The 17,012-nt window shown below is 43.1% G+C and overlaps 1 protein-coding gene across 3 annotated transcripts in view; it reads left to right on the forward strand.

The window, feature by feature from the left end:
• The window catches only part of LOC139764140 (uncharacterized), a 571,792-nt gene that overhangs the window by 551,337 nt on the left and 3,443 nt on the right, over nucleotides 1-17,012 (forward strand). The window contains exons 5-6 of one of the 3 annotated variants that reach the window (XM_071690678.1): nucleotides 4,927-5,248; nucleotides 9,553-9,623. In XM_071690678.1, coding sequence (XP_071546779.1) covers nucleotides 4,927-5,248; nucleotides 9,553-9,623 — 393 coding nt within the window. The remainder of the gene's footprint in view (nucleotides 1-4,926; nucleotides 5,249-9,552; nucleotides 9,624-17,012) is intronic. The other 2 variants (XM_071690679.1, XM_071690680.1) reach the window with 2 other exon arrangements.

Genomic DNA, 17,012 nt, shown 5'->3' on the forward strand with positions numbered 1-17,012 from the left:
AACACTGTACCTCGACATCCTCACACAGAATATGCTTGACAATACTTGCCATGGTAGTCTCAAAAAGTGTTAGCTTGCTTCATAGCCGGCTGCCATGCCAAACTCACTCACACCGAATTAGCCTTTAAAGACTTTAAATTCTACAATGGAGTTCTTCAAGCAGCAGTCCTACTTCCAGCCTTCTTCAATCTCCTCCTACATGACCTTCAATTACCTTCAGCAAACGTCAACATGAAGGCCCTCTCTAACGCAGAAAACCTCACAGTCGCATCACAACATCCTCACACCACACTAGCAACTGCAACCATGTAACATTGCGTTACCCATTTAAAACAATGGCTCACCTAGATATGAAGGTTCGTGTTTCCACAAAAGTCTTCCATCACAAATGTAGCCTTAGGCAGACATGAATCCAACAAGCACCCGCCAATCAACTTGAATGGACAGTCACTCCAACCAGATAAAACACCTGCTATTCTAGGCATCACATATGATACGAACATTACACTCGCTCTCCACACCAAAAGCATTAAAAAAAAGAAGAAGAAGAAAAGACAGAACGCCTTCAGAACACTAGACGAGAAGTTCCGACATATCACAAACATTTAACATTACTGAGTAACTTCAACAAGTAGGTCCTCAAAGTACAACCACAAGGTCATCCAATCTTCAAGTACGACCTTCGCGGCAATGCTAGCTGTTCGCACGAGAGAGAGAGAGAGAGAGAGAGAGAGAGAGAGAGAGAATCCCGTAGCATCCTCCACAAACACTTTATCCTCTCCACCTTGAAATGCACCTCGCCTGCCTGGTCATCCACTCTCTCAAAAGACAGAGTTAACAAGGCTGTAAACCACGCAAGATACAGCACTCAGAACAGTCGCTGACCCTCGCCGCTCATCACCTACACAGAGAAGCAAAGATCCTACCGATACAGTCCGACTTCAATATCCTCGACACTAAGTTCTTTGTAAGAGTGCTAGCTAGACCCCCTCCCATTCAGGCTTCGCCATATCTAAGCACCAACCCCAAGCTCGCCCCCTGCCTCACACTTCAGCGACCTCTACTCACTTATCTACCTCCATCCTAAACAAACACAACACTGACCAACACCGATCAACACTAAACAGCTCCCCTTCCCAACTCAAACACCACCCCCACCTTAGTAGAATTCCACCTATCCAAAACCACACTCTCTAGACGTACGCGAGTCACACTCCCCCATCTATGCTTGGGACACCACCCATCCCTATAACAATACAAACTCCAGTTCAACATATCCTAAGACCTACCAAGCCCACAGAGACACCGAGGACTTACGGCTCAATTGCCCGCACACGCCCCAAGATGACGCACACACATCACTACACTTTAAGACGTATGGTTCAGCCCGGTGGAAGTGGCCTGCTTCCTGAGTGCTGCAGGAGCTCGATAGAGGTAAAAGGGGACTCATGGAGCACGAAATTAGTATATATGTGTTCCCGGACTTCGTCTGCAATGGGTTACACCTCCACTGAAAAGTCCCCATTGGCAAGACTGTATCACTGTCAATGATGAAAAGGAGTACAGTGAATTTGAGGAGCTTTCGCTCCAAAAAAAAGTCCATCCTTTCCCTGCTACTGATTGAAACGCAGTGTTGAAGCTGCAGGAGCTCCATAAAAGGGGCCATGGGGTTATATAATGACAGATGAGAACATATACATTTTCTCTCTATATATACTAGCTGAAACAGGACGGGCAACTTAAGCCTTAAGCCTTAAGCCAGGTACTCTTTCACTCGACTATCCCCTAGAGGAGGATGAACAGCTGAGTTGACTGTGGACCGACTGCCGCAACTAAACTTCGAACCTATGAGTTCGACCCCAAGCGGCCCGTGGATGGGTTACACGTCACGGTCAGGAACGCTAATTGTTCCATTAAGAAGATCCATTATATATATATATATATATATATATATATATATATATATATATATATATATATATATATATATATATATATACAGTCTCATTTTCTTCTATAATTTCATATCTTTCCACCCACTTCCCGAGGGCTATAAAGTCTGCCATCATCTCAAGCTCAAGCAAGACTGTGAAAGACTTGCTATGATACGATCTTCCTTACTGAAAGAAAATTCATGAAATCATTATTTTTTCTTAACCAATTTTCCTCCTCGTCACCTGTTTCATTTTTTTGGGGGTGTTAGATGGAAGGAACGTAGATGTCTTCGTTCCTTTGGCCTCTCAATTAGACCATGCATGGCTTACCTACAGTAAGTATATAGGAGAGACTAGCCCCTAAAGTGGGGAAAAGCCGTGAGCCTGAGTGAGTAACATGATGAGGCACATGATGTGGATGATGAAGCATATGAGAGCATATGAGGCACATGAGGATGGTGTGAAGTTTTGATGCTGCACTTAGTGTGATGGTCGGATGAGTGGGGATGCCTGGAGCAGGAGGAGCATCCACTGCCGCCAGGCACCACCACCAGCAGGAGGAGCCTCACCACCACCAACACCACCAGCAGGAGGAGCCTCACCACCACCAACACCACCAGCAGGAGGAGAAGCCTCACCACCACCACCACCACCACCACCAGCAGGAGCCTCACCACCACCACCACCAGCAGGAGCCTCACCACCACCAGCAGGAGGAGCCTCACCACCACTATCACCACCACTACCACCACTACTACCACCACCTTCTTTCCGGGACCCCGAGGGCCAGATACTCTCTCATGCTTTTAAGTTTCCCTTTTCATGATGCATTGCTGGCGGTGGGTCCGTGTTTTATGATCAATAGTGTCGTTGATAAGGAGAGGGAGAGAGAGAGAGAGAGAGAGAGAGAGAGAGAGGAGTACCGGTGACTAGATTTTGCCGTGAGGGAGGACTATCGTGCCACGCACATATTGCATAGTTTATTTTGGGTTCATCCGGAGCTGTTTCCAGCCATGTATCCAGCTCTCTCATAAAGGTTTCACTACTCACTCTTATCAAACTTCATATTTAACTAGCAGACCAAGGCCTCCCTGGGCCTTCGTCAGCTCACAGTTACGAAGGGGCTACCGTGTACACCGTCCCTCACCATCACTCACGCCCTCCCACCTTTAGCACCACGTCCTCCCTTAAACAACCATTCCTTCCCTCTCTGGCTATTACGCCCTCCTTGATCGCCATTACGCCCTCCTTCCCTCCCTCCCTCCCTGGCTATCACGCCCTCCTTGTTCACCATTACGCCTGCCCTCCCTCCCAGGCCACTACACACACAAAAGGAAAAAGTTTGCTGGAATTTTTCAAAACTCAACAAATTTTTTCGTGTTTCCTGCAATATAGCAGCGGACTATTATTGTCTTTTGACGATGATTATCTAGCTATCTCTATCTATGCATCCATCTGTCTTTGTATCTAGCTATCAATCCATTTAGCTGTCAGTTCATCTGTCTATCTATACAACTATAAATCTATCCATCTACGTATCTAACCCATCTATCAAGCTGTCTGTATGCTCCCGAACTTCAGAGACTTTCATGAATAAATGATTGAAATGCGTCACTTTTCCAGGGTGACCCAACGTTCATGGCAAGCGATCACCGCTTTGAATCAGCTGATGGCCCACCATTTGTCTCAGGTTGAGCTGGGATTCAGTGTCTTTCCTTTCATTCTCTCACGACCATTCTATGATCGACATAAACTCACATTCTGGCTAGGAAAAGAACCATTGAAAACCCATAACAAGAGATAGATCCGTATCTAATAAACACGTGGTTAAATGAAATATAAGAAAATCTTTCTTCTAATTGAGTTTTCTTAGTCACAGTTATACAAAGTCGAGATTCTCAATCTTCGCCTTCGAAGATTCTCTTATGGACAACCTCACAGCATTTCCTCTCCAGCACAGTTCTCACCTTCTGGCACAGTCAACCTCTCCACACTGCTCACACGACTCTGAGCTTTGTGGGTGTGAAACATTTGACCCTCAACCAAGTGTGATGTCAAGTGGTGTTGTCTCGCTCGCGGATGCAGTAGAGTGACCTCTGTCATTTGAAAGCACTTAGGAAATATTGCCACGAGAAAGAAAAATAGATTAAGATCTGTCTGGGTAAAATGTCACAAAGTTAATGCTTATATACATGATGCAAATAGATATAAATGTTATATTAAGATGTCAAAATGCTTCTTTTGTTAACCTAGGTTGAATGCAGAGAGTCAGGGAGTTGATTGATATTGTGAGCAGCTCAAGAGAATGTATGTGATGTAGATGGGCTGTGTGTGTGTGGTGTATGCATAGACACAGTACTGCTTGAAGATAATGCTGTAGTAATGAGCATGTCTCCCTCAGTGGGTCTAAAAGACTTGTGGTTACCTAAAGCCATACTTCCTTTGTCATGCCCAGGGAGATGTTCAGGAATCTTGTTAGTTCTCTGTGTTCGATTAGATAATAAGATATCTAGTGAAAAGATAAGAATTCACCTTCATGCATTCGTATAACTGTTGCTCTTTCTTTCTTTCAGGAAAATGTAATGTAGACAGGAAAATGTCAGGTTTATATCCGAGTGTGTTACAGGAATCACAAATTTTGTCATTTAAGGAAAACATTTTCATATTTCACTTCACGTGTGTTACTAGGATAAACAAAACACCAAATATGTATTGTTGGTGCTTAGGCACACACACACACACACACACACACACACACACACACACACACACAAAGTAACAAAAGCCATACCCATAAATCGAATCAAATTAAACAGACTGAATCAGTATTAGCATTCTCATAAACAATCAATGTTGATTCTAGTGCTATTGTTATTGTCTTTATGGTGTGTACCGTGAGATTGTGGCCTGGAATATTGATTCATTTGCTCTCTCTCTCTCTCTCTCTCTCTCTCTCTCTCTCTCTCTCTCTCTCTCTCTCTCTCTCTCACAGCAGTCCTCTCCACAGAGCTACTGTCCCCTGACGGTCCAGATTGCCGGGGAACCGTGGTGGGTCCAGCGCCCCCGGGACCTCCACTACCCCCTGGTCTCCGCGGGCGTGCTCCTCCGCCCCACCCTCGCCTCCTGCCCGCCCACGCCGCCCGTGGCCTGCCGCCCTTAGTGAGGAAGCTGCCTGCCGCCCTGCCACCTCCAGTACCGCCTCCACCAGCCAAGCGCCGGGTCCTCTCCATCCTGGACAAGGCCAAGCTGGCCCTTGACCACAGCTATGGCCTCCATGATGACGACCACCGTCACTACGCCTTCGAAACCCCAGAGTGAGTCTGGAGCAGGTCTCTCACAGGTCATTTCCTTTTTTTTTTTCCGTCTACCAGGTCTCCTCTGCCAGGACGAAACCCCAGGTCCATAACAGGTCAACCCTAGTTCCCTAATAAGTGTGAACCAATCGTTTATCACGTCTTGATAGGTCTAATTGACCTCAGGTCTATCATAATTTCCTAAAGTCTATAATAATTTCCTAGAAATGGTTCGTACACGATTGCCCAATGTTTCCTCATCATGTCCCCAACAGGCAAGGCTAGAACAGGTCAACAGCGGGAGGGAGGTCCATACCAAATGCTGAACTAAGTCACTATCAGGTACACACCAAATCCTTACCATGTCTCCAACAGCTGCCTCCTAGGTTCCAGACACACCTTGCCCACGTTGCTAATATCTTTCTGTATACCCTTAACATGTCGTCGTCACCAGGTACCTCGGTACTGTCTACTTCCTCACAAGAAAACATTAGGATCACCACTTGAGTCTTGGAAAGGTTCAGCACCTTCCCTTCCTACCCGTCTCTCGTCAGTGTGCCCTGACGGTACCTTTGCTCGGTCCTCTCCTCCGTCCCTTCCAACCCGTCTATCCTCCCCTTGCCCCCGGACGGTACACATGGGTCTTAGCTCAGCCGTCAGTCAGGTAACACACTGAGCGTCCCACCAGTTAGTTATTAGAGTAATTCAATAACAAGTGGCACATAATCTAGTTAAAGTTAGTTCTCTCAGCCGCCGCGCCTCTTGCATCACCTCTCCTCCATTCTCCTGACTATAATATGGCATCCTTCTCATCCCTTCCTCATCCTATCCTCTCTCTCTCTCTCTCTCTCTCTCTCTCTCTCTCTCTCTCTCTCTCTCTCTCTCTCTCTCTCTCTCTCTCTCTCTCTCTCATCCCCTTCCATGTCTCTACATTTACTCTTTCAACTTACTAACCTCTCTCTCTCTTATTGTTAACCTCATGTATCCCTTCCATCTTACTTCCATTTCTCTTCCATTCTGTTCCCTCCGTACCACTCATTATTCAGTGTCATCTTTTCTCATTTATGCCTGTTTCTTCCACATGTTGAAACAGCTTCCCCATCATCTACCCTCGTATGTGCTTACTCCCTCATCCTGTCTCTCGCCCCCTTTCATCTCCCTTTCACTATCATTTCCTTTCCCCTCTTTTCCTGCCATTCCACTTCACTCACGCCCTCATCTACTACACACTTTCCCTCTCGTTTCCTCCCCGTCTTCCTGCAACACTTTTATCACCTGCTCCTCACTCCGTCATGCATCCTTCTCTGCTCTCCAGTTGTACACACCCCAACGGTTCTGTCATGTCCAGTGGATGATGTCCATAATGGTGGCGTGAATAACAAACTAGAACATGTCCCAGAGCTCTACATTAAAGGCCATGAATAATGAACAACAAACTTTACGCTGCGTATGGTGGTGGGACGATTTCATGGAGCCTGTTGCCACTCTGACGCTTTCATTGCGAGTTTATATTCAAAAGAGTTAATGACAGGCACTGATAGATTCATGCACGTACATTTACATGAAATAGTCTTCACACACACACATACACACACACTCTCTCTCTCTCTCTCTCTCTCTCTCTCTCTCTCTCTCTCTCTCTCTCTCTCTCTCTCTCTCTCTCTCTCTCTCTCTCTCTCTCTCTCTCTCTCTCTCTCAAGCACACATGCACGGCTCTGTGTGATGTGGCGGTTCACGGGACTGGCCATGAGTTCTCCACGGGCTCGCCCAGGGTCGGGTCCGCATGAGTTCGAATCCAGGGCGTAGCAGGTGGGTACCTGGTATACCCTAGTGTGTGTGTGTGTGTAGGAGCAAAGACATGGTACATACATACATACATAAGAGGTTAAGAGACGGGGGCAACACGAGTGTAAAGTTCTCTCTCCCCGTGACACACACACACACACACACACACACGATCCCCTCCTCTCCAATCCCCGATGATCCATCCCCTTCACCATCACATGATCTTCACCATCACATGATCTTCACTATCACATGATCATCACCATCACATGATCTTCACCATCACATGATCTTCACTATCACATGATCATCACCATCACATGCTCATCACCATCACATGATCATCACCATCACATGATCTTCACCATCACATGCTCATCACTATCACATGATCATCACCATCACATGATCATCACCATCACATGATCTTCACCATCACATGATCTTCACCATCACATGATCTTCACCATCACATGATCTTCACCATCACATGATCATCACCATCACATGATCTTCACCATCACATGATCTTCACCATCACATGCTCATCACCATCACATGATCATCACCATCACATGATCTTCACCATCACATGCTCATCACCATCACATGCTCATCACCATCACATGATCATCACCATCACATGATCATCACCATCACATGATCATCACCATCACATGATCATCACCATCACATGATCTTCACCATCACATGCTCATCACCATCACATGATCATCACCATCACATGATCATCACCATCACATGATCATCACCATCACATGATCATCACCATCACATGATCATCACCATCACATGCTCATCACCATCACATGATCATCACCATCACATGATCATCACCATCACATGATCATCACCATCACATGATCATCACCATCACATGATCTTCACCATCACATGCTCATCACCATCACATGATCATCACCATCACATGATCTTCACCATCACATGCTCATCACCATCACATGATCATCACCATCACATGATCATCACCATCACATGATCATCACCATCACATGATCATCACCATCACATGATCATCACCATCACATGATCATCACCATCACATGATCTTCACCATCACATGATCATCACCATCACATGATCATCACCATCACATGATCTTCACCATCACGTGATTTTCACCATCACATGATTTTCACCATCACATGCTCATCACCATCACATGATCTTCACCATCACATGATCATCACCATCACATGATCATCACCATCACATGATCATCACCATCACATGATCATCACCATCACATGATCTTCACCATCACGTGATTTTCACCATCACATGATTTTCACCATCACATGCTCATCACCATCACATGATCTTCACCATCACATGATCATCACCATCACATGATCATCACCATCACATGATCATCACCATCACATGATTTTCACCAGCACATGCTCTTCACTATCACATGATTTCCTTCCCTATCACATGGCCTAATTCACTGTCACTTATTAACACACTACCTCAATGACTCACTATCACATGACTTCCTATTTTTCACCATATGATCTTATGTGTTATTCATCACCGCATGACCTTCTGCACTCACAGCTACATGACCTCCATTCACAGCCACATACCCACCCACACTCACTACCACATGACCTCCTTTCCTCACCGCTACACACGACTTCCTCCACTCACTGCCACGTACCCACCCACACTCACTACCACACGACCTCCTTTCCTCACCGCTACACACGACTTCCTCCTCTCACTGCCACATACTCACCCACACTCACTACCACATGACCTCCTTTCCTCACCGCTACACACGACTTCCTCCACTCACTGCCACGTACCCACCCACACTCATTACCACATGACCTCCTTTCCTCACCGCTACACACGACTTCCTCCACTCACTGCCACGTACCCACCCACACTCACAACCACATGACCTCCTTTCCTCACCGCTACACACGACTTCCTCCTCTCACTGCCACATACCCACCCACACTCACTACCACATGACCTCCAGCACCATCAGGATGACTTAGTCTCCGGAAGTGTTGGCGGATATGTATCGAAGGCGTTAGTTGGACACAGAACCATCCCTGCTAGTCCGCTAGATCAGGACACTGTCGCACTGATGCACAACTGACAGGTGAAGATCTTCCTATTACATACATCAACTAGCCATTACCTCAGATAGGGATTACACACGCTCTTCTTCCCTGTAGTTTGTATGTGCTGGATCACCTATAGGGCTCCCGGCAATGGATCTCCTCCAAGACCAGGTTAATATGATATATTCATTTAGTACAATATGTGTGGGTGATCAGGGATGAATTATGCTGATTATCTATCATGGTGTGTTCTAAAGTGAAGAGGGGGAAAAAAGACGCTGATTCTACTTTCGATAAAGTCTATCTGTATCTCCAAAAGGGATTTCACCACCCCTGAACATCATCATCCATGCCAGTAAAAAAGAAAATTCCCCATTTTCTTCTTTATTTACATAAACAGAAGCTCAACTCTACCTGCAGGTTTGCGTACGACGACTATGCTGACTACGGTCCAGAAGACTTTGCCGAAGTTTACAATGGTGAGGCTTATGGTAAGTAGAGCGGGCTAGCGAAATCGGGTTGAGTTATCTCGGGCTACAGTTATCTCGGGCTACAGTTACCACTTGGACTACAGTTATCTCGGGCTACAGTTTTCTCTGGGGGCTACAGCAACCCTGGGGTTACAAATCATCCATGGGGGCTATTCAAAAAAAACCCCTCCATTGGCCAAAAAGGTAAATCGTTCCCTATGGGGTCAGTAAAACTTGACCCCAGATCTCTATCTACGTATAGTTATATAACAAGACCTCCCTTGGGGGTATACAGTTATCAACGACACTACCTTTAAACCAACTTATGATAGTCTTAGGTTCTCTGCTCCCTATATACAGTCCTGTACGTGTCAAGGGCGCCTGTAGGATTGAAGACATGAGGTGGATGATGATATAGCCAAGCCGCCCCTCCCTCTCCGCGACAGATAAGAGCAGTATGAAGGTCATACACTGTTTCATCAGTAATTGTAGCAAGACCTTATTTTGCTGTGGGCATGTCATCAGCAGGAGACTTGCTGTTTATGATAACTTCCTTCATGGCTTCCATCCCCCCCATCGCACACCACAGTATGAATGGTCTCTCACATGCAGACGACATAGGCATTACATTGCAGCACTTCAGCACGACACAGACAACGGTAAATATGCGACAGGACCTATATACAGTTAGAACACTGGCTTTCTCAAAAGTAGAAATGTCTGCAAACCCCACAGATAATTGTCCTCCACCCATCTTTAACCCGCAACAGATGAATCTGAGCTGTGCTTTCAACATCATCCCGATTTGACCAGCCACACTCTCACTCAAGAAAGCACCAGCCATACAATGTGCACCACATACAACACACACCAACCCATCAACCCTCCTCATTCAGAAATGAATAGCTCGCCTCAGCCTCACGCTTCAGCCACATGTACATACTCACAGGTCCACCCTCTCCCCCAACAAACAACAAACTGATATAAAGCACATCAAGACGACCCGATAGATGCTAAATAACCAATCCTCAAACAGAACCTTGAGATCCATTCCTCCAAACATTACAAACCATCCTTTTTGCTGTGTTTACTGAGTATTTTTCACAGCCTTCTCTGCTTTTCTCATGTTACGATTTGCGGTATGAAGGAGATAGTAAAGTGAACCCGCTATATCCATTTTCTATGCACCTGGTCAGCTATTGTTATGACGTTGGAGTTCGTCCTCGCGCTCTGTCCTGTGTCTATATATAAACCCTTCACACTTTAGTCTCCCCAGAAGATCAGTGAGTCAATTAAGGCGAAATGCTGCACAGTGAGACGTGTGCCGATCGAACGTCCGCTATGAATGCCCCAGAGGGGAATAATGGTCTCTGACTGGCAGAAATTTCAATGACCTTTTGCTAGACATCATTGAGCAGGTTGATCGAAAAGTTCACAGAGGTGGTTGATGGCTGGATGATCCTCCGTCAACTTTGACCATTTCGCACCTCATCTGCCATCCAATATGGCCTCCCAGACAGCACTGGATCAGTGAACGATACAAACTCGTGTGAGTCAATTAGCAGATATTCCTTCATAACACACGCGATCATTATAGTTTTGTGCAGTTCACTAAACATACTACTTTCTCCTCATTGTTCTAATAGTTCCAACAATTCGCTCTTATTTGAAAACATCCAGAGGTTTGGATGAGAGTAGATATCTTGAATATTTCAACCCATTAAACGCTCTTGTCTCGCCACGGTTTGAGGCCAGGGGCAACCTCCATGCATTTTTAAGTAACAACTTTTACTCTGACGACGAAAGTTTGTACCTCAAGTCTGTTCCCTGGGAAAACACGTGGGGAAGGTCAGATCCAGTGGTGTTGGGCGAGAAGAGAGGAGCTTCGAGGGAAGGTATTGAGGAATATGTCACGTGGACTTCCAAAAATGGTTTGAAGGTTCAGAACCGAGTATTGTTCGTATATGGATATGGCTTCCACAATCGGGAGTCTATGGTTATCTTTGCGACGATTGAAAATATCTCTGATGCTTCTCTCGGTGTTATTTTGTTAAGGTTATGTTATACAGTCATTTTCCGCGTGTGTTTTTACCGCCTCACGTCGTAAATGTGCCATCATACAGTCGGTATAGCTATAGTGAGGTCATACTAATACAATCCACAGGATTTTGGATAGAGCAACCTTCATAACTGTATAAGTAGACTGATAGATTACTTTGGTCGCTCACATCGACATCCTGTGAATTACATTGGTAACCCGGACGCCTGACCGGGTACAATATAGGGCAGTGAAAAACGTACATGGGAAAAGATAATAATGATATAATCATGACAAGATAACAAAGATTGTGAGGCACTTCACAGGTATCACCAACAGATTGTAGATGTCAAAAAAAGCCATTGACATCAAAGAGCAAGCAAAATATCGGTGTACATAGAACATTAGATCTATGCAGTAATGATCATGTTATACTCTGAGTAGCATTCATTCACCCTCACCCGACACCCGAACCTCTCCTCCCCCTTACGAAGTTGACCCGGGAAACAGGAAACTGTAAACTCCAGAGATGAAAAAAGAAAAAGGAGGGAAGTTGATGCCAGTGAACGCTGCTGCTGCTGAACGTAAGATGTCAGGACAACTGAAGGTTTAATGTCTTGTGGTATTTCAAAAAAAAAAAAAAAATATTACTATCAACAATCCTTAAAGCTGTTATCTCGTCCCTGTTGAAAAAAAAAATGGATATGGCAAATTTTGCTTACAACCTCGTAAATAACGTGAATCACACTAAGATAGCAGAAAGAAGACTGTAAAGATATATATATATATTATATATATATATATATATATATATATATATATATATATATATATATATATATATATATATATATATATATATATATATATATATATATATATATATATATATATATATATATATATATATATATATATATATATACATATATATACATAGTCACCAACAGGTGGATTACTAGACACTCATGATGCAGTAGGTAAGGTACATTCTCACCCTAGCTGATCATCATCACTTCATGCACTTACGTAACACTGAGGCGGCATGATACACCCTCGAGGCAATCACTGTTTACACTCAGCAGTACGGCACTCTCGATCTAACAGAAGCAATGAAAGTCTACGACATATATCAAATGATTGTGTACTCTGTGTACTGAGTACGCCTCTGAAAAAGATATATTCTTCAGCAGTGGTCTTTTGTAGATGCTTTTAATCATGGGGCTTCAATTGTGTTTGACCAGTGTACTGGACGCTGAACATGGGTGCATATTGAGTCTGTCATGAGTGTATTCATGGTGCAAGAGGAGTGTGTCATCATCTCGATGCTCGCAAGGGTTAGGAGGAGGAGGATGAGGAAGAGGAGGAGGGGGAGTCATAAATAGCAAATCTCCACTGCTGGGCCACACTCGCAAACGTATAATGGTCATCACAGTAATGATAATGACCATCCAAGTCAACATGATAGTAACCATAAGTAATAATGAAATAAATGAAAAGTCTGAGAGAAGTTGCACAAGTTTGTTTTGATAATTGATAAAGTCTCTCTTGAGTTTCTAAAGATATATGCCTTTTTTTCATTATGGTTTTATCAAAAAAAGGAAAAGAATAAACTTAGATAACTATTCCTCTTGTTTTTATATATATATATATGGAATTAAATCCGTCCAAATAATGCTATTTACATATAAGTAGAGAAATGAATATCTGCCCCCCAAAAAAGAATATATATATATATATATATATATATATATATATATATATATATATATATATATATATATATATATATATATATATATATATATATATATTAGATCATATGATTAAAAGGAATTGTGTTAATAGCCCAGTTACAAGGATCTTTTTTTCCATTCTTTACACCCAGTTACTACTTTTTAAAAGGTGTAGTTAACGCACAAGCTCTCTTTGGGTAATGGACCAACGTAGAGATAAGATTTACCTAACACAATTCCATTGAATCCCCAATCTATGCTGAGACTGAAGAAGATCATGGACCAATGTTTGGACACGTCCTTCCTATTGGTATTCATAGTCGTTGGCACCAAGTTCTACGAGCCATCAAATTTCCTAGCGTCTGATTCAGTGGCGTCGTTATCTGTGAACGCCAGAAGACACAATCTGTCGTCAAAGATGTTAATCTGAATGCTTCTTGTAAGACTAGTTATTAAACATCACCCTTACAGTCAGTCTTAGCCAGTCAGTGGTTGTTAATTGTGTTTCAGTCAGTGCCAAAATGAAAGAAAAAAAAGTTTTTTATCATACAGGCCATCCACACGCTTTTATAACTAGTGACTATTGCAAATTCTCCCATATTAGATAAATCAGTGATCACTGTTCACAGTGCATTTCATCTCAGATATATTTTAATACTCACAATGAGCTGTGAATTCTATTAGTCCTGTTAGCTTTAGTGAGATCTTTCTTTTTTTTTTTTTTTGACCAGCTGAGCAATTCTATACCCAAGGACTGCCGAGCAAAAGCCAAAAAAATATGCATTAGGGAAACTAATTTGTAGCTCAATTTAGTTTAAAAAAGAAAAGAATATATTCTCTATGTCCTCCTCGCCATCTTTTCTTTTCAGTCTGAGTGACTTCTTCTTATATTTGTTTTCCACAATTTAACATTTTTGTCTCAGCCATCTTTTGTAACTCTTTCCAAAGTTTGTATGATTTTAGAGCTTGTATATCTTATGTGTAAACGAATTCGTTTCAAATTTATTCTTTAGCCATGCACTCTATGCAATAACAAGATAGGTTCTATTCAGACACATATATATCTGCCACAGATGCCCCTCCCAGTATTCTAATCTTCCAATCAGGAAATACGTATCAAGTATTCCAATCACTCCCTCAGCTCTTCCCTGACTAATGTAAATCAAACAACGTACATATTTACATGAATTTTGCAGTATTTACCTGAGAGATGTACATATAAAATCCAGTGTGTGTGTGTGTATATATATATCATCTTTTTTTTCATTAGCACATTGACTTTGTGTGTCGTGTGTAATGCTACAAACACATATATCACTGTGCTAGACTTTTAATCTAAGGAGCAAAAGAGTAATACTGGTTCTCAGGTGGCTACACGTAGGTTGTGTTGGTGGACTTTTGAACTGTGAGAGTTGTGGCAGACCGACCCTCCTCTCATTTCAGTATTTTCGTTCCACCTCTAAATCTTAATCTAAAATGAGGGCCAAGTACTCTCCAAGACCATTAAGATCATACTCTTAAACTACTTAATATCAAGCTTCTAAGTAACTCTTTAAAGTTGGACCTGACCACGAAATAGTAATGAAAGAGAGAATGAAATCAATTACGGGATGAAAACAAAAAATCTTTATGATAAAGCCTTTTACGATGCAGTTGTATAACAGCAAGACAAGTTCATGGTATATATATTTTTACACGGGAAATATCTAGATAAAGTATCTATACTAATGCTGGTCATGTGAGTGTAGCCTGCTGGCCGGGCTGCTCTGTAGGTTAGCTAGTCTGGTTGGGACAACGCATAAAGCACTGAAAAACAAAATCCTGAAGATATTAAGAGGATCTATAGGCTAAGAGGATTTATGGGCATATAGATTTTTCGAGACGAGGGATCAATAAGACATCTTGTGCTCCGTTCAGGTCACAATCGGACTTAAATTTACTCGTAATATTCCCAATAAAGAAAAAAAACAACATAACAATCGTATCGACACCATCGTTAACGATCGTTTGTAACCAATATGCAACGTAAACCAGCGCCAGTCCAATTCATACACTGTACGGCGCAGCCATCATCCAGACCCTCCATGTTCCAGCGTAAGAACTGAGACGGAAAGGCGAGAGTGTAAACACAGGTAGCTGGGTCACGGCTCAAGAAAAAATCCTCCGCAACTTTTACCTAAAATTTAGGGTCGAACCTAAAGAAGAGAGTGAATCACCATGATACTCAATGTTACGCTAGTGAGAGCCAGTCGTCCAAATACACTTGCTATGGGCAGTTGTCCGTATTAACTCTGTTGATAGATACCACTAAAGACGTGACATGACCAGCTGACTGAAATTGATAAGTGTCACACACACCAGCAGAGGAGTGGGTCGTCTGGTAAAACCGAAGGTGAACCTAAACTGAGGAATTAAGAGAGAGAAATCATGATTGTTATTCTGTGATCTAGAACCATAGGCTCTCTCTCGTAGAGAGAGCGTATGCAGCTGCCAGAACTTGGAAAAATACTGACTTGAAGTCGAACAAGTTTCGTAGCAAAAAGCCCTCTGCAGTGAATCAGCAACACCGGATCACAGAGCAAGTATTATAAGATATAAGAAAAAAAAGCACATCTTGAACTTAATCGATAGCATATTATTAGTACCTAGTTGATCTTGTAGGACACAGGGACAATGTGGCTCAGTATCTCGTCGCCCGGAAGCAAACATTTCGAAGCTTTGCCAAGAAAGATTTCGTGAATCGTTTCTTGACGTACGTATGCAAGACATACGTCTCTCCTTGTGGCCCTTTTTGACGTAAGACTATTAATGTAAGAATGTGATTACGTTGAAGAATTCCATTCATAAACACACTCACGTAGACTGTAGAAAGATCCGTTTCAAGACTACAACCGAAGCTTCTCTTCAACTCGCCAGACTTCTCTTCAAAGCGAGAGCCTGAAGGAAGGAAGACTTTGAAACGTGAGATGTAAAGAAAATTATCCTAAACACACAGATAGTCTCCTAGCGAGAAAGTTCTGTGTGCTCTGTACACAACACCAACTTCAATCCCTCAAAAGCCTCAGAAATTTACGTCAAAAGAGAAAAAAGAAAATGTGAAAACGTAAACTTTAAGGACGAGGGTGTTTGATCATGTGAACCCTTACAGCTTGACTAAGAATCTCCAGAAAACAATTAATATGAGTCGCCGGCTTGGTCCTCTGAATCACCAATGTAAACCAATAGCTGGATGGAAAGTTACAATGGAACAGTCATAGCGACTTTGCCCCTACAATGGGGCTATTTGGCCGCCACCACTGACAAAGGGGGATGGAGGGAACAGGTAAAAAGCTTTACCCTCACTCTAATCAAGAGCCGAAGGATCTACCGCTATAGCTGCGGGATCCATAAAAAAAAACCCACCGAAGAAAACAGAAGCTACTTTTCCGGGGTAAATAGATTCAGTTGAAAGAGGACCCAATCGACTTGATGCTACAGAAACACTAGAGGGTGGCGCTTTCATCCCAGGGGACCACGTTTACCTTAATGTATGTATAAATTTACTTGATACACTCCAGCATTTAGTGTCCACGGATCGTGAACAGGCTAATTCCTTGAATAACTATGAATCATCCTCAATGCTTTCCTTACGTAGAA

The sequence above is a fragment of the Panulirus ornatus genome, chromosome 48 (genome assembly GCF_036320965.1).
Source record: "Panulirus ornatus isolate Po-2019 chromosome 48, ASM3632096v1, whole genome shotgun sequence".
Lineage (NCBI taxonomy): Eukaryota > Metazoa > Arthropoda > Malacostraca > Decapoda > Palinuridae > Panulirus > Panulirus ornatus.